General features: G+C 33.2%; 1 protein-coding gene across 1 annotated transcript; it reads left to right on the top strand.

Moving 5' to 3' along the window:
* The first annotated feature begins 13,018 nt into the window (after positions 1–13,018).
* On the top strand, positions 13,019–13,666 carry LOC112742661 (uncharacterized). Its single transcript, XM_025791900.1, has one exon. It carries the CDS (start codon positions 13,019–13,021, stop codon positions 13,664–13,666), a length of 648 nt encoding a protein of 215 aa, XP_025647685.1.
* The last annotated feature ends 6,569 nt before the right edge of the window (positions 13,667–20,235 follow it).

Here is a 20,235-nt window from a genome sequence, read left to right as displayed (position 1 = left end):
GCTTGTCATCTACCAATGGAGCTTGAACACAAAGCATTCTGGGCTCTCAAAGAATTGGAAGAGTTCAGATCCCAAGCCTATGAAAATGCCAAAATTTATAAAGAAAGGGCAAAGAAAAAGCATGACCTCAATTTGGCACCAAGGAGCTTTGAAGAAGGACAGATAGTGCTCCTTTACAACTCCAAGCTAAAGCTCTTTCCTGGAAAGATAAAGTCAAGGTGGTCAAGACCTTTTCTTGTCACCAAGGTCTCACCTTATGGACACATAGAGATCATGGAAGAAAGCTTACAGCGAACTTTTACTGTGAATGGAAAAAGGCTCAAACACTATCTGGGCAATATGGGGGAAGCCCCAAGATGAAGTACAAGCTCAACTAATGAAATAACCATCAAGCTAGTGACATTAAAAGAGTGCTTGTTAGGAGGCAACCCAACCAGAGGTAAACCTTCTTTGTAATTCTTTTTTTTTTTTGTTTAATAAAGGGTCAAGTAACCTTCTATGCATTGCAAGGAATCAAGTTTGGTGTTTCACACCAAAAGTGATGATCTTATAAGTCAATAATTCAAGGATGAATCTGTGATAATAAGTTTGGTGTTCCACCATGAAGTTCACATGAACACACTGTAACCCTTCTATTATCATAAGATACCACTAATTCCAAGCAATCACAGAAGCAATTTGACTCTCGAATCTAGTCTAATATACGTTTTTAAAAAGATTAAGGGGCACATGATGACACTCTGCATACAACTTATTGCACAAAGAAGTAAGCAAAGAACTAAGTTTGGTGTGCACACACCAAAGTAAGTTCAGAGGCTTACAAGTATACACGAATGCTAACTATTCAAGTACTTGAGAAGCAAGCAACTTTCACTACTCTTGTAGGAAAAGTAGTAAAACCCTTAGAAGGAATCTGCATCACCACCCAGGATGGAAAAAGAAAGACACAATAGCTAAATGAGGTGGTGACAAGGAAGAACAAGAAGATCCCTACAGAAGACTTTTCTCCTAGAGATAGAGTAATATCAATCCACCAGCCACTAATCTCACCTCATCTTCCTACCATTCCGTCTCAACTGCCTCAGGTGTACACAATCAATAGAATCCTATCCTTGGAGCATGTAGAGATTCTCAAAAAAGCAAGTGGAGATAAATTCACTGTGAGAGGAGAAGACCTGAGACAGTACCAACCACCCTGACAAAGACCAACCGTCAAGTGGTGATCCTTGTACTCATAACCACTTCACATTTACACCATCCATTCTCATCATACACGAATAATCTCCACCTTTCATTTATCTACCAACCTCTAATATAAATTTCCTCCACTTCATGTAACCGAAACCAATTGCTTTCCTTCATACTCCACTTCTTATTTCATTACAAGCTACCTGCGTTTTTCTTCCACCATTGGTTACATTCATTCATTAAACCTCTACTCCATTCTCTTATAGCTAGCATACTGATTACTCATTGATTTTCTTCCTCTAACCACACTCCTCTATATCTTTGTATTCGGCTCCTCACCTATGGCATCATCAAGCTCCAAGAGAAGAAAGGGGAAAGAACCTATGGAGCAATATCCCTTTGATGAAAGAAAATTCAGAACCTTGCACCATGCATTACAATTCGGATGGATGGCAGACAAGAAAATAGTACACGAGCTAGCCTTTCAATTTAGGGAGAATGAATGCCCAGAAATTAGGGAGAAAATTGGAAGGAGAAGGTGGGAACTCCTTTGTGATCCAATCACAAAGGTGAGTGCAACTCTTCTTAGAGAATTCTATGCAAATGCCGTTTGAGAAATTCTATGGTGGTGGATTTTAGTCCAATATCCATAATGAGAATACTTAAACTGTGAGCCGTACTATTTGAGGAAAAAAGTTACTAATCAAGGATGAGTGGTGATCCTAACCATGATGAAATTGTAAATGATATTTGTGTCATAGGGGCCGATTGGGTGAGGGACTCCAATAGAGCACCCAAGTTCATTAAGAGAGGAGATCTCATCCCGGAGGCCATGGGATGGTTCGAGATAGTAAGGAGGTCCATTCTTGCTAGTTCGAATAATTCTGAGGTTAATATCAATAGAGCAACTATGGTGAATTGCATAATGAAGGGAGGAGAAATTAAGGTTCATGAACTCATAGCACAAGGTATTCGAAAAATGGCCGAGAAGAATGATTCTAAAGCTCGGCTTGGCTACCCTAGTACAATCTTTCGCTTGTGTGAGAGGGCTAAAATGGTATTTGAGGATGATGACACTGAGTGGGTAACGGTTGGTAAACCAATTACCCTGAGACGAATGAATTATGTTGCACCTGCTCAAGCTCAACGAAGACCCCAAAGAAAGAAAAGAGTAGTGCCATAAGCCTCGGAAGGACAAACTTCAGGAGGACAAGTCCCAATCACCTTACACATGAGCCAAGTCAAAGAGGCCATCGATAGCTTATCAAGGCAGTACCTAGAGAGCCAAGAGCAGCAGAAGAACCTCCAAATGCAAATGATGCACCAACAAGAGAACTTTCAATCTCAAATGATGGATCACCAAAGAGAGTGGCAGAAGCAATTAATGTAGCAACAACTCAAGCAAGGCAAACAATTTGGTGACTCCATCAACATGGTAAATCAAAAACAAGCTCAACAATAAGAGGCCATCGAAAAATTAATCCACATGCAAGTTCACCAAGATACACACATCCATGAAATGCATCGAAGGCAACATGAGCATATGGATGCATTTGATGATTACAGGGTATTTCAAGAAGGGGTTTATCTAAGTAGAGCTGGGTATGATATAAATACTCAAGCTATGCTTGGTTACTTGGTTGGGCAGCTACTCGTGTTGAACCCAGGAATCAGAAGATATGAAGAGGTCCATGATGAATTGGCACGGGTAGAGAAAGAAAGAGCAGAGCAGAACCATGAAGCAGTGAGAAAAGCATTGGAAGATTGGAAGAAGGCTAGAATGGCACGAATATAAGGAGGAACAAGCAGACATAAAAAAGGAAACCAAAAAGAGGAGAGAAACAAGAAGGGAAAGCACGCCAAAGATTGAAAGGTGGTGGCGTTTCTTTTAAAGCTTTAAATAAAGAAAATCATGTATGAAATAGAACATGTTTCCATAGTTGATTTAGGAATTTCAATTTAGTTTTGCATTTAGTTTCTTTGAGTTTATCTTTAAGTTTGCTAGTTTAGTTGACAAGTCATTTGCATTTGCATTTAGCTTATTTAGTTTCTTTAGTTTATCTTGGGCTTGCTATCTTAGTGCTTAGCCCACTGCACCAATGCCTAGATTATATGCTTTGTTCTCAAGTTCAATAAAAGAAATGAAAGAAAATGGTTTGAAAAACAAGGATGAAATCCAATGTTGCAGAATAAAGTCCTAGTGTTTGTAGTGGTGTTTGGTAGCTAAGTTGGTCCATCAATAAGGTACAAGGCTAAGATATCTCTTGAATTATGAGCTTGAAGTGCATTCTATGAGACTTAGAAAATAAATAAGATCCCAGAAAGAAAAAGAAACTAAAAAGAGAAAGAAAAGAGCAAGAAATAAGGCAATAGTTTGAACCTTGAGGCATGTGTCTGTGGTGTTTTTGTACAAGGATATGCTTGGATGAGTAAGTTCTGAAGAGTGCTTCATCACTTGATAACTTGGGTTAACTAACCCGGAATTGTCAACTGAAAGTCCACTATCAAGAGCAACCTTGTTACAAAACATTTAGTAACTCAAAGAGGTGCTGGACACTAAGGTCTCACGAATGAATAACAAAACATGTGCCTATGGTGTGTATATGCTGAGAAGATACTTGGGTGATTAAGTCCTTAGGGGTGTTTCAACACCTAGCACCTTGAACCAACTGGTTCGGGAGTGTTGGCTGAAAGCCTATCTTAAAGAGTTGTCTCAACACAGAACACTTAGCTACAGAAAGCAATAAGCTCTAAAGAAGGAAAGAAAACAAAAATAGAGCTAAGTTAAGGATCAAGAATAAGAGTCTCATAGAAGGCAATAGAGTGAGAATTCAAGAGCATATGATAGCCAAGAAGCCAGCAAGAACATGAACCTAAATTGCCATGCATGAAACTCCATGAACTAAGGATTTGAATTCTCTGAATAAGGGCTCGTATCTCTTGTATTCTCATTTCATTATTCTTATGTTCTATCACTTGCTTGAGAACAAGCAAGATTTAAGTTTGGTGTTGTGATACCAGGGCATCTTGGCTAGTTTCACACGCCATTTTTAGTTTGTTTATGTTAATTTCATGCAATTTCTTAGGCAATAAGCAAGTATTTGGTTGAATATGCAGTCATGCCTTGATTCAAGCAAATATTGTGAATTTTAAACAATTTCATGAAAATAATGCAAGGATTGAATGATAAAATGGATGATTCATCATCTCATGATTAAGAGCAAGACTTTGATACACTTTGTTTGATTGATTTCAGGTAAGAAGAAGCAGAGAAGAGCCACGTTAGTGGTCACGTTAGTGCCACTAACGTGGCCATTAATGTGGAAGAAGGGACAAGCTTGCAACGTTAGTGGTGAAGTTAGCACCACTAACATGTTCGAATGCCAACTAAGCCCACGTTAGTGGCCCCGTTAGTGCCACTAACGTGGGCACTAACAAGGAACAAGGGAAAGTGTGCAACATTAGTGGCGAAGTTAGCACCACTAACATGAGGAATGGCCAAAGAAGCCCACGTTAGTGCCACTAACGTGGAACAAAGGGGAGGTTTGCAACGTTAGTGGGGAAGTTAGCAGCACTAACGTGTTCGAGCCAAGGATTGCCCATGTTAATGGCCACATTAGTGCCACTAACGTGGGCCATTAACGTGGAAGAAAGGGTGTTTGCAACGTTAGTGGTTAGGTTAGCACCACTAACATGTTCGAGTGTTAGGAAAGGCTACATTAGTGGCCACGTTAGTGCCACTAACGGTGGGGTTAACGTGACTCAAGAGGGTTGGAGGACGTTAGTGACCAAGTTAGTATCACTAACGTCTTCAAACCAGGAATTTATACTTGACGTTAACCACACTAATGGCCTAACTAACGTGAAAGCCACCCAATTCAAACTCTCCCAGCAAGCTGAGCAAAGTCCACTAAGATTGTAACTGCTTCAACTGAGCTCAAAGGCCCACATTCAGAGACTTGCAGAGTTAACTGAAGATCAGAAAAGTAGTATATATAGGGGTAGTTTTGAACTAGAAAAGGAGGATTGGTAGCTGGGGGGTCCAGGATTGTAAACACCCAAATTTACTTTTCTCTGTAATTCAGTCTTACCTTTTAATGCAATTTCCATTTACATTTATCACTCCTAGAGCTATGAACAACTAAACCTACTTCATTGGGTTAGGGATCTTTGTTGTAATTCAATGGATCATGAATAGTTCTGATTCTTCTTCTTCTTTCCTTTCTCTTTAATTTACTTGAAAGCTTTCGATCTTCATCCAATTGGATAACTGTCTCGGAAGAGAAGTTATTTAGACTTGGATTTCCTCTGAACCTTGGAAGAGGAATGAGGAAATCATGCTATAAATGCTTTCTCATGTCAGACTGGGTTGGGGATTGGATGGATATAATGACATATAATCCTACCAATACTTTGATCTAGGAAAACATATGGTATAATCAGTGACCGTACTTCATCTCTTTCCATGAGCAATTAGATCAAGGAATTGGGCAATTGTTCAAGCTTAGAGAGATTGAATTGCCAAGAGATTAATGAGTTGCATGGATTGAGGAAGAGATGAGAATGAACTTGATCCGGAGAATACAATATCTCCTTAGCCCAATGAACTTCCCATTTCTGAAATCCACATTCTCTATATTTTGTTGTTTTATATTTATGTTCATCATCCTCATTCCCATTTAAGTTTCTGCAATTTACTTTCTGCCATTTATCTTCTGTTATTTACTTTTTGTTATTTACATTCCTTGCTATTTACGTTTCCCGCCATTTAAATTTCTGCAAATCTCAATTTAAATCTGCTCAATTTAACTAGAACACTCCTCCGATTAAATTTTCTCAATCAATCAATCTCTGTGGGATTCGACCTCAGTCTACTGTGAGTTTTTACTTGACGACAATTCGGTATACTTACCGAAGGAAATTTGTAGCGATACAAATTTTCGTGCATCACAAGAGCAAGAACAAGATCATCATGAGTCTTTCATACTTATTGAACCTGAAATTAAGGGGGCAGAGAAGCCTAAGGCAAAGGATCAATTCATGATCCCACTGTACCACCAACTTAATTAATTAAGAATTGATGAGGGCTATGATGATGATAGGGATAAGGATGACACTTGGACTATAGCTGATAAATTTAGTATAGTTGAATAATACACTGAGTTCGTGTTTTGAATTACAGTTTATGTATGGTCATTACTTATTATTATAATTGATGTATCAACACACTTTGTTTATGTTTTGAATTATATTGACTTGCATGTTTATAGTAGTTTTCTTTTATTTTGATAATATGATAAATTTGTTTAAATTGTATTTATTTTGTATGAAATCAGGTTTATTTTGTAATATAAAAATCTAAAAAAAATGTTGTTTTACCTTACTGACGGATTTACAAACAGAAAATCTGTCTGTATTCAGAGTTGGAAATGCTTTCCCAGGCTCCAATTACTGACGAAAAATCTGTCAAAAAATCTGATGCTAGTTACCAACAGAAACTCTGTCGAAAAATTGGACGGTTTAAGCGAAATTGAAGTGACGATTACCGAGGAAAAATCTGTCAGTAACACAAAAAAATTTATTGGTAAATTATCGACAAAAAATCTGTCAAAAAATTTGACAGTTTTTTAGCAAAAGGAGGGGACCATTACCGAGAAAAATTCTATCGGTAATGGGGAAAAATATGTCGGTAAATTACCGACGTAAAAAAATCCGTCGGTAAGTAATTTTCTACGAGGCTTTTACAGAGGGACAAAATTCGTCGGTAACTAAAAATCCATCAGTAAAAGAGACCGAATCTATCTGTAAATCCATCTGTAATAAGCAATTTTCTGATTGTAAGAATGGATTGGTCAAACCAAATTGGGACACAGTCAGTTCTCATGAAACGATGTTGTTTCACTTAAAAAAAAAAAAAGAAAGCACACGTGAAGTCGTGCACAATCTCTCTATCTAATATCTATTTTTTATATTGTATTCTATTAGACTAGTTCTAATATATATATATATATATATATATATATATATATATATCTTTTGTATTATTTTTAAGAAATTAATTTTATTTTTTATTAATATATCATTCACTTTTTAAATTTATTAGATAAATAATTTTTTATTTTAATGTTGATGTAACTTTATTTATATCATATTTTATTAAAATTAAAATTACTATAAACTGAAATATATTCAAAAAATAATGATAATATCATTATTCTAATTCAAAAAGAGTATATATAAACCAAAATATATATTAGTTATTTATAAAAGATAATTTTTACTTAAATATCATGGATATTCATATTTGTCTTCATCTTTTTTAAGTGATAGGCCAAAATATAAATCTAAATATGGAGAGAACTTGATTTTTCTATAAATAGTAAAAAAAAAATAGAATAAATGAGAATGCTTATTTTTTTGTTTATATCAAACTATAAGAATAATTAATAAACAAAATAAGAGAGTATAAAAATTATGTATCTGAAAAAATCCTTCTTAATTCATTATACATCTCCTTATCAATAACTTCTTTAAGTCTTGAAAAACGGTCAGATTTATTGATTATAAAAATAAATATATCAACAGTTCAAGATTATTCAATTAAAAATTATATGTAACAAAATGAAAATAAAAATTTAAAAAAATTATTTATAAATTAACTATTTATAAACGTTATTAAGTTTAATTATTTATTTTTAATAGTATTTAATTTAAAGTCAAGATAAAAATTTATATTCAAAGCAACTCTTTATCTTTATGCATAATTTTAACTGAAAAAAAATATTTTTTTAATTTTATATTTAATTTTTTAAATTTTCTTTAATTTTATTATTTTTTAAAATTATTAATTTATCATTTTTATTATATCCCCTTACCATATCAAAAACTATTCTTTCTCTTATTATTATTTTCTATACACATACATGTCATTGTCTTATCGCCATTATTATATTACTTTGTTCTTTTTCTTTTTTTTTTTCTCCTTTCACCTTCTCTTCACCCCCACTGTTTTATATGTTACATTTTTTATATGTTAATCAAATAACCAGTGCCATATGTCAAACAAATGATATTATAGAAGTCAAAATAAATTATGTTTTATAATAATTCATTTATTTTAGTTTAATTTAAAAACAAATATTTATGTACTTAAATTTTAAATATAATAATCTGTTTAATTAATAATTTAAAAATTTAAAAAATAATATTATTCCATGTGAAGTAATTTAAAAAAGAAAAATAATTGATTTAACAAAATATTAGACTTAATTGATCATTGATAGGTACAAACATATTTAAACAAATCATTGATAGGTACAAATATATTTAATTTTGATATCCTATTAGTGTAAAATAGTTTCACATGCATCTAATTATGCAACACCATCGAAATTAAACTCATCAAATAATCAGCGTTGTATACCAAACAATATTGTAAAATACAAAATCATTAAATTTTTTGTTATATAATTTATTTAATTTAATTTAAAAATAAATATTTATGTACTCAAATCTTGATTACAATACTTTACATAATCAATAATTTAAAAAAATAAAAAAATAATATCATTCAATACAAAATAATTTAAAAAAATGAGATTTAACTAAAAGGTAATAATTTGTAATTGCAGTGAATGGAGGCGAGGGAAAGATGGAGGCGATACAATCACGATGTTGAAGGAAGGAGAAGGATGGCAATAGTAAAAATACGGAGAAGTACATCTAGCGGTGAGAGAAAAAGCACTACGAATCGAATAATGAGATAAAAAAAAATTTATAACAGAAGAATGAGATCCAACCTGTTGGTGAAAAGTACTCACATAAAGAATATATCCAAAACAAAATGATAAGATCTATAAAAAATTATTTATCACTGCTAATGATTCTTTTCCTCCTTTTATACATGGCATCAAAAATCAATATTTGGCATCGTCATTATCTAGTTCAAAAAATCACAAAAACTCATCCAAATAATTGTTATATTACAAAGGAGCACATTTAGAATGGAGAAGAGAATTAAGAAAAATTGAAAAGGATAAATTATTGGAATAAAGAATTGAAGAAGAGGTTACGTGTTTTTACGGTTATTAGTGAAAACACAGAATGAAAATGAGATAAAAGAATATGTGTTGTTGTTAATGGTGGAAGTTTTTTTATTTAAAGTAACTGAAGCATGTACGTACGGAGAACTTCTATCATTAAGGGCAATATTGAAACATAAAGTTGGACACCAAAAACTCAGTATTGGCATTATATATTGTTATTATTATTAATAGATTATAGATATTTAATTTAGAATACATTAAGATATTATAATAATATCTATAACAATATTATTTAGGACAATTATGCAAGTTTTATCGAATCAAAATCTAAGAAAAAATAGATTATTATTAATTAAATAAATACATAGGATTCTTACCCATATTTGGACCATTCGGTCTGTTACTTGGACCAACTACACTGTTATTATAAATATTTGAATATTTAAAAAATTTTATTATTAGCATGAAAATATATTGTAAAAAATAATTCATATTAGATGATATACTAACAACATAAATTTATTAATGGGAAGTATAACTTAGAGTATCTGACACAAAGTATTGATGAGGGGGCATATTTGTGATATCTTCTAATGGTGTTGTCATATTAGTTGGACCATTAGATGTATCAATTTATTTTCCTCGTCTAATACTCTCTCGGTAACTGGCACGCCTTCTGGCGAGGTGTTGCTCCCCCTGTTCTTCACTTATGTTTTGTCTTCATCGTGGGGCATAGTCTTGCCAAGTCGGTCTACCACTTTCACGTAAATCTTTTATTGATATCCTGTCTACGGTAATTAATCGAAACAAACATATAATTTATACTTTTATTTAATGATGAAAAATAAATTATATTACGTTTTACGTTATATTTAGATGAAGTGAGACATGAGAAGATGGATGAGAAACGAAGGAAGTTTTTCTATTATACAGTACCAGTAATGCGAACTGAAAGAGAATAAGAGAAGAAATAGATAATTATAAAAGTTACTTGGATTTATGAGATAAGAGAGAACGTGAATGAAGATGATGTAGTGGAATTTCTATAACGGGGAATTACTGACATATACTGGGGTAGGTTTTACCAAGGATAAACGTGGAAAAAAATTTTGGACACCAAAATAAGTTTTGCCATTATATATACTAGCGGCTCAACAGGCACGTTTAGTGCCTGTTCAGCCGCTTTTCTATTGTTTTTAAGAAATTAATTTTATTTTTTATTAATATATCATTCACTTTTTAAATTTGTTAGATAAATAATTTTTTATTTTAATGTTGATGTAACTTTATTTATATCATATTTTATTAAAATTAAAATTACTATAAACTAAAATATATTCAAAAATAATGATAATATCATTATTCTGATTCAAAAAGAGTATATATAAACCAAAATATATATTTGTTATTTATAAAAGATAATTTTTACTTAAATATCATGGATATTCATATTTGTCTTCATCTTTTTTAAGTGATAGGCCAAAATATAAATCTAAATATGGAGAGAACTTGATTTTTCTATAAATAGTAAAAAAATAGAATAAATGAGAATGCTTATTTTTTGTTTATATCAAACTATAAGAATAATTAATAAATAAAATAAGAGAGTATAAAAATTATGTATCTGAAAAAATCCTTCTTAATTCATTATACATCTCCTTATCAATAACTTCTTTAAGTCTTGAAAAACGATCAGATTTATTGATTATAAAAATAAATATATCAACCGTTCAAGATTATTCAATTAAAAATTATATGTAACAAAATAAAAATAAAAATTTAAAAAAATTATTTATAAATTAACTATTTATAAACGTTATTAAGTTTAATTATTTATTTTTAATAGTATTTAATTTAAAGTCAAGATAAAAATTTATATTCAAAGCAACTCTTTATCTTTATGCATAATTTTAACTGATAAAAAATATTTTTTTTAATTTTATATTTAATTTTTTAAATTTTCTTTAATTTCATTATTTTTTAAAATTATTAATTTATCATTTTTATTATATCCCCTTACCATATCAAACACTATTCTTTCTAAAAAAAAACCCTAGTACGAGAGAGTCCGTGAAATGGAGAGTGGGGAGAGCGGGGGAGAGTCTTCGAGGGTGGCACATAGCGAGGCAGCCGGCCATGTCGGCGGAAGAAATAAGGGGGAGAGCGGAGGGGGGCATGCATCAGGTGAAAAGGAGGGGATTAAAGGAGATGGTAACAAGACTCAAAGTCAGCGGATATCGTTCAGAGATAAAGTTGTTGGAGCCTCAGCAAGGAGAGCTTTGGAGGTTGCTGATTCTCTTGATGGGGATAAGATGGCTACCGTAGTTGGTAAGCAAGGTGATTCGGAGATACCAACTGTGACGTTCACTGAGGAAGCAAAAGAGATATTGGCAGAGCCCTACAAAAATGCCATCGTGATCAAAGTTCTTGGAAAAAATTTTAGCTATACAGCGATTACACACAGGCTTAAAGGCGTCTGGAGAACCAAAGGAGGGTATGAGGTACTAGATGTCGATTTTGGCTATTTCTTAGTCAAATTTGATCTCTTGGAGGATAGAGAGAAAGTTCTTCTTGGAGGACCGTGGATGATTACTGGAAGCTATGTTGCGGTTAAACCTTGGAGTTCTTCATTCAGACCTTGTGAAAACACTTTTGGGTCTACCATGGTTTGGATAAGAATCACAGGTTTAAACATTAACTGTTATCAAGAGAGAGCCATGAAAATGATTGCGTCAGCTGTTGGCAAACCGATCCGCATTGACTTAGCCACCAAGTCTGCAGAGAGAGAAAAGTATGCAAGAGCATGTGTGCAAATTAACTTGGGACTTCCAGTTATAAAAAAAATTCAAGTTGATGGTCATATGTATGATATAGAATATGAGCACTTGAATTTAATTTGTGAAAAATGTAGCTGCTTTGGGAAGGAAAGCACGGTGAAGGAAAAAAATTTGCCGTCACTTTTTCCTGTAGATAACAACGAGAAAACGGTGGAAGGTAGTCAAATCCCAGTAAAAAATCAAAATTTATCTTTTGAATTTGGAATTAATGCCAAATCAATTCCAATTATGGAGAAGCATGGTGCAGCAGATCTTGTGCATGATAATTTGCAAGACTCACGTATGGAAAGGGATACTCGTGCAAAAGAGGGTGAATGGGTTACAGTTAGTAGAAAAGGCAAGGAAAAAGTGGGTAAAGGCCACAATGTGGTGCCAAAAAAAGCCAATGTAGCAATATGCTCCAATTTGGTGAGTAAGAAATTTTCTTTTGGGTCTAATAACATGCATGCTGGATCCTCATCAAATGCAAAGGTGGGCCTAAGGAAAAGAAAGATCATCCATCCACGCTTGGCTCTTTGGGAACAACTCAGGTGGCTTTCAAGGATCAGAGTACTCCCTTTTTTAAAGCAGGGCACAAAAGGCAGCGTCCTATTTCACTTCAAAACTCACCTACTGAAGCATTGTCAATGGATTCTCGAGTACAAAAAGAGCTTGATAAAGTTAGTGCAACAACACACTTGGAGACCCAACCTCAACAGAAGATTGATGGTTCTGCGGTGCAAGTCCACAAAGAGACACTTGGAGACAGGGGTCCATCAACGTGAGGTAGAATGATTAAACATTCTAATTATTTAATTTATTTTTTATGGATTGTGACCATTTAAATATTATTAGTTGGAATGTTAGGGGGCGTCAAATAAGATGTCTCGGGTGCACTATAAGGAGTTGGTACGAAAATTTCAACCAACTTTTTTTATTTTGGTGGAAACTCATATTGGGTTTGAAACTATGAAAGAATTTTGGGGGAGATTAGGCTATTATCCTATAGGGATTGTAGATGCTGTTGGACACAAGGGAGGAATTTGGTTCCTCTCTGCTAATTTAAAATTTTCTTGTAAAATTCTTTGGGCTATGAATCAATGTGTAACTTTGGAAATTGATGGTGGTGGGCGAAGATGGATCTGCAGTGCGGTTTATGGCAGCCCTCAAGCCACTAATAGAGTAGAATTATGGAGTCATCTGCTTGATATTGGTTTGTGCATTCAGGACCCATGGGTGGTGGTTGGGGATTTTAATGATATTTTGAGTGTTCATGAGGTGAAGAGGGGTAATTTCTATTCAAATCGCAGTAGTATCTTTGCAAGTACTCTAGATTCTTGTGGTCTTTTTGATCTAATAACCTCTGGAAGACGGTTTACTTGGTTCCGTAAAATTCAAGGAAACAAAGAAATTGCAAAGAGATTGGATAGAGCTTGCTGTACTACAGAATGGCGCCTTCTTTTTCCAGAAACTTTTGTTGAAGTTCTCAGTCATTCCCACTCTGATCATTGTCCCTTACTTATCCGATGTCAAGGAGTTCCTATCAAGAAAGGAAACCGGCCTTTTAGATTCCAAGCGGCATGGGCAACGCATCCTGATTACAAGGCCATTGTTTAGAAATCTTGGGATAGTACAGACTTTGGCATCGATAGGAAGTTGCTGGGGGTCCAAGAAGCTTCGTTAGAATTCAACTCTACGGTCTTCGGCAATATTTTTATTAAAAAGAGAGAATTGGAGGGTTATTTGAATCGTATTCAACGGAAAATGGAAGCTGACGATGATCCGATTCTGAAGCACAAAGAGGAAGAATTGAGAGCTGAGTATAATATAGTTTTGGCCCAGGAAGAATTGCTTTGGTACCAGAAGTCAAGAGATCAATGGGTTCGGTATAGTGATAGAAATACTAGCTTTTTCCATATGCAAACCATCCTTAGAAGAAAATCTAACAAGGTTCATGGGTTGCTAGTCAGTGATGGGTCTTGGTCTGATGATCCGAAAGTTTTGCAAAGGGAGGTTGTTCATTTCTTCAAAAATATTTTTTGTTCTACTGAGCCTATTGAGGTTAATTGCATGGGAAAAATTCCTATGCCATCTCTTAGCCAAGATGCTTATGATAATTTGTCTAAACCAGTAACAATGTTGGAGGTTAAAGAAGCTCTGGATAATATGAGCTCATTCAAAGCTCCTAGGTCGGGTGGTTTTCAAGTTTTTTTCTTCAAGGAATATTGGGATGTGGTGGGTCATGAGGTATGGCGTACTGTTCAGAAAGCATTCTTAGGGGAGACGTTAAGCCATTCTTTGTTGGAAACTTTGATTGTTCTTATCCCTAAGTGCGACCCTCCAACTAGATTGAAGGATTTTCGGCCAATAAGCCTTTGTAATGTAATTTATAAGCTAGTGACTAAAGTGCTGGTTAATAGATTACGATCATTTTTGGATGAGATTGTTAGCCCAAATCAGGGAGGGTTTATTCATGGTAGAGGAGCACCTGATAATATTATTGTCGCCCAAGAAGGTCTTCACTTTCTTAAGCGGACAAAGTCTAGAAAAGGAGCTATGGCTTTTAAGATTGATTTAGAAAAGGCTTCTGATAGAGTTGATTGGAATTTTCTTGAGCACACTCTTGAATCTTTTGGCTTTCCTTCTCTAATTATTCGGCTTGTAATGAATTGTGTTCAGGCCTCAAATCTTTCCATCATTTGGAATGGGAATAGATTGGACAGCTTCCAACCTCCCAGAGGGCTCAGGCAAGGAGATCCAATTTCTCCGTATTTATTTGTTTTGTGCATGGAGAGATTGGCGTGCTTCATTTCCAAACAAGTTGACGAGGGTATTTCGGATGGTGTGGCTATTTCTAGAGGGGGACCTAGAATTTCTCACTTGATGTTTGCAGATGACCTCCTCCTTTTTTGTAAAGCGAAAAAAAGTCAAGTTCAAAATGTTGTGCACACCTTGGAGTTGTTCTGTAAAGCTTCAGGTATGAAGGTTAACATTGAAAAATCTAAAGCTATTTGTTCTAGAAATATCTCTAATAGAAGGAAGGAAATGTTGTCTGGTGTTTCTCATATTCCTTTTACTAGTGACCTAGGCAAATACTTGGGGGTGAACCTTAATCATCCTCGAGCTGCTAGATTTATTTTTTCGGACTCTTTAGAGAAGATCAATAATAGGCTGGCTAGTTGGAAAGGTCGGCTCCTTAACAGAGCAGGCAGGCTTTGCTTAATTAAATCTGTTGCTTCTTCTCTTCCTATTTATCAGATGCAAGTGACTCTTTTTCCCACTTCGGTTTGTCAAAAGATTGATTCTGTGCTTAGACAATTCTTGTGGAAGGGAAAGGTGGGGGAGCGTTGCTTAAATTTGGTCAAGTGGAGCAAAGTTGTCACTCCAAGAAAATATGGAGGCTTGGGAATTAGAGATACTCAATGCGTAAATTTTGCTTTACTCGGAAAGCTTGTTTGGCAATTATTGCATAATAAAGATAAGCTTTAGGTAAGAATTATGTTAGCAAAATATTTATCTGGGAGTTCTTGCTTTTCACCCAAATTTTCTAATAATGTTTCAAGCACTTGGCGAGCGATTTATAAGACAATAGAAAAGCTTCGTGATGGTTTTGATTGGTGTACAGGCAGGATGTCTCAATCCTTTTGGTATCATGCTTGGCGACCATGTGGAACGCTAGCTCCTTTGGTTCCTTTTGTGCACATTTCTGATTCTCACTTGAAGTTAGAAGATGTCTGGCACCTTGGGCATTGGTGGTGGGATATTCTTTGCACAATGATTCCGGAAGAAGTTAAACTTGATTTGATGCTCTTTGATCCTATCAAGCAGGCAGGAGATAAAACAGGTTGGTTTTGGACAAACTCAAATACTCTCACCTACTCGACTAAAATCGGGTATGAATGGCTATTGAAGAAGAAATTTGGCTGGAATGATAATGAAAATTGGCTTTGGCTTTGGCGCTTGAGAATACCGGAGAAGATAAAGTGTCTGCTCTGGCTTTGCCTTAACAACGGAGTTCCCACAGCTAGTTACCGGTTTCAAAGAGGTATTTCTACTTCTAATTTTTGTTAGAGATGTTATCTTGCTCTAGAGGATATTAACCACTGCTTTAGGACTTGCCAAAAAGCTCGTCAGATTTGGATTAGCTTAAATTTGGGAATGACCGCTGAGGACTCTAATTTGGATTTTGTGTCTTGGATTCGTTCTAACCTCAACAAAAATGAGTTTCTCTTTGCAGCGGCCTTTTGGTGGATTTGGAGGGATAGGAACAATGACATTTTCCACCAAGATGATCCATGGAGTAAGGAGAAAATTGTTCACTTAGTTAAACATGCTGTTCGAGATTTCTCTAATGTTGTTATCAACCAAAAGCATATTATTCCTTCTTCTTTGAAATATAACTGGGAACCACCTCCAATGAATGTCTGTAAAGTGAACTGCGATGCAAGCGTTTTTGAAAATGAGCAATTAGCTGGATTTGGAAGTATTATTAGAGACAGCATGGGAATTTGGATAAAAGGTTGTTCTGCCAGTATACCTCTTTCTAGTGTTCTCTGTTGTGAGCTTCATGCTATTTGGAGAGGGCTTGTTATGGCTTGGGATTGCGAGTGCAAAGAGGTCATATGTGAAATGATAATCTTGATGCGTTTCTTCTTGTTTCGCGAGGCACAACCAGCATGATTAGGAATGACTCTGATCTGCTTGACAAAATCAAAGAGATGCTCCAGCGCAATTGGACAGCTACTTTAGTGCTCATCCTGCGAACAGCAAACAGAGCAGCTGATTTAATGGCTAAGACTGCTGTTTTAAACAAGCAGGAGTATCTAGAGTGGTTACTGCCTCCTAATAATTTAGACATTATTATTAGAGAGGAGTACTACTCTTTTTCTTAGGTCTTTTTTCTTTGTGTTATGTTCAGTCACAAAAAAAAAAACACTATTCTTTCTCTTATTATTATTTTCTATACACATACATATCATTGTCTTATCGTCATTATTATATTATTTTGTTCTTTCTCTTTTTTTTTCTCCTTTCACCTTCTCTTCACCCCACTGTTTTATATGTTACATCTTTTATATGTTAATCAAATAACCAGTGCCATATGTCAAACAAATGATATTATAGAAGTCAAAATAAATTATGTTTTATAATAATTCATTTATTTTAGTTTAATTTAAAAACAAATATTTATGTACTTAAATTTTAAATATAATAATCTGTTTAATTAATAATTTAAAAATTTAAAAAATAATATTATTCCATGTGAAGTAATTTAAAAAAGAAAAATAATGGAGTTAACAAAATATTAGACTTAATTGATCATTGATAGGTACAAACATATTTAAACAAATCATTGATAGGTACAAATATATTTAATTTTGATATCCTATTAGTGTAAAATAGTTTCACATGCATCTAATTATGTAACACCATCAAAATTAAACTCATCAAATAATCAACGTTGTATACCAAACAATATTGTGAAATACAAAATCATTAAATTTTTTGTTATATAATTTATTTAATTTAATTTAAAAATAAATATTTATGTACTCAAATTTTGATTACAATACTTTACATAATCAATAATTTAAAAAAATAAAAAAATAATATCATTCAATACAAAATAATTTAAAAAAATGAGATTTAACTAAAAGGTAATAATTTGTAATTGCAGTGAATGGAGGCGAGGGAAAGATGGAGGCGATACAATCACGATGTTGAAGAAAGGAGAAGGATGGCAATAGTAAAAATACAGAGAAGTACATCTAGCGGTGAGAGAAAAAGCATTACAAATCGAATAATGAGATAAAAAAAATTTATAACAGAAGAATGAGATCCAACCTGTTAGTGTAAAGTACTCACATAAATAATATATCCAAAACAAAATGATAAAATCTATAAAAAAATTATTTATCACTGCTAATGATTCTTTTCCTCCTTTTATACATGGCATCGAAAATCAACATTTGGCATCGTCATTATCTAGTTCAAAAAACCACAAAAACTCATCCAATTAATTGTTATATACACAGGAGCACATTTAGAATGGAGAAGAGAATTAAGAAAAATTGAAAAGGATAAATTATTGGAATAAAGAATTGAAGAAGAGGTTACGTGTTTCTACGGTTATTAGTGAAAACACAGAATGAAAATGAGATAAAAGAATATGTGTTGTTGTTAATGGTGGAAGTTTTTTTATTTAAAGTAACTGACGCATGTACGTACGGAGAACTTCTATCATTAAGGGCAATATTGAAACATAAAGTTGGACACCAAAAACTCAGTATTGGCATTATATATTGTTATTATTATTATAGATTATAGATATTTAATTTAGAATACATTAAGATATTATAATAATATCTATAACAATATTATTTAGGGCAATTATGCAAGTTTTATCGAATCAAAACCTAAGAAAAAAAAGATTATTATTAATTAAATAAATACACAGGATTCTTACCCATATTTGGACCATTTGGTCTGTTACTTGGACCAACTCCACTGTTATTATAGATATTTGAATATTTAAAAAATTTTATTATTAGCATGAAAATATATTGTAAAAAATAATTCATATTAGATGATATACTAACAACATAAATTTATTAATGGAAAGTATAACTTAGAGTATCTGACACAAAGTATTGATGAGGGGGCATATTTGTGATATCTTCTAATGGTGTTGTCATATTAGTTGGACCATTCGATGTATCAATTTATTTTCCTCGTCTAATACTCTCTCGGTAACTGGCACGCCTTCTGGCGAGGTGTTGCTCCCCCTGTTCTTCACTTATGTTTTGTCTTCGTCGTGGGGCATAATCTTGCCAAGTCGGTTTACCACTTCCACGTAAATCTTTTATTGATATCCTGTCTACGGTAATTAATCGAAACAAACATATAATTTATACTTTTATTTAATGATGAAAAATAAATTATATTACGTTTTACGTTATATTTAGATGAAGTGAAACATGAGAAGATGGATGAGAAACGAAGGAAGTTTTTCTATTATACAGTACTAGTAATGCGAACTGAAAGAGAATAAGAGAAGAAAGAGATAATTATAAAAGTTATTTGGATTTATGAGATAAGAGAGAACGTGAATGAAGATGATGTAGTGAAATTTTTATAATGGGGAATTACTGACATATACTGGGGTAGGTTTTACCAAGGATAAAAGTGGAAAAAAATTTTGGACACCAAAATAAGTTTTGCCATTATATATATATATATATATATATATATATATAATATATATATATATATATATATATATATATATATATATATAAGAACTACGAATCCAATAATGAGATAAAAAAAATTAATAACAGAAGAATGAGATCAAACTCTTGGTATAAAGTACTCACATATAGAATATACCCAAAACAAAATGATAAGATCTATAAAAAATTATTTATCACTGCTAATTATTCTTTTCCTCCTTTTATACCTGGCATCGAAAATCAACATTTGGCATTGTCGTTATTTAATTCATAAAACCATAAAAATTCATCCAAATAATTGTTATATACAGAGAAGCACATTCAGAATGGAGAAGAGAATTAAAAAAAAAATTGAAAAGGATAAATTATTGAAATGAAGAATTGAACAAGAGATTACGCGTTTCTATGGTTATTAGTGAAAACACAGAATGAAAATGAGATAGAAGAATATATGTTGTTGTTAACGGTGGAAGTTTTTTTATTTAAAGTAACTGACGCATGCATGTACGGAGAACTTCTATTATTAAGGGCAATATTGGAACATAAAGTTGGACACCAAAAGTTCTGTTTTGGCATTATATATTGTTATAGATTATTAAGGGCAATATTGGGACATAAAGTTAGACACCAAAAGTTCTGTTTTGGCATTATATATTGTTATAGATTATTAAGGGCAATATTGGGACATAAAGTTAGACACCAAAAATTATATTGTTATATATATATATTAAAGAACTACGAATCCAATAATGAGATAAAAAAAATTAATAACAGAAGAATGAGATCAAACTCTTGGTATAAAGTACTCACATATAGAATATACCCAAAACAAAATGATAAGATCTATAAAAAATTATTTATCACTGCTAATTATTCTTTTCCTCCTTTTATACTTGGCATCGAAAATCAACATTTGGCATTGTGTTATTTAGTTCATAAAACCATAAAAATTCA

The sequence above is a fragment of the Arachis hypogaea genome, chromosome 14 (genome assembly GCF_003086295.3).
Source record: "Arachis hypogaea cultivar Tifrunner chromosome 14, arahy.Tifrunner.gnm2.J5K5, whole genome shotgun sequence".
Classification (NCBI taxonomy): domain Eukaryota; kingdom Viridiplantae; phylum Streptophyta; class Magnoliopsida; order Fabales; family Fabaceae; genus Arachis; species Arachis hypogaea.
The sequence above is the reverse complement of the archived record's forward strand: the minus strand, read 5'-3'. Positions and strand labels throughout refer to the sequence as shown.

Bases quoted from the DNA above. Each gene is read 5' to 3' on its own strand.
- LOC112742661 (XM_025791900.1), top strand. From the start codon at position 13,019: ATGAAAGAATTTTGGGGGAGATTAGGCTATTATCCTATAGGGATTGTA.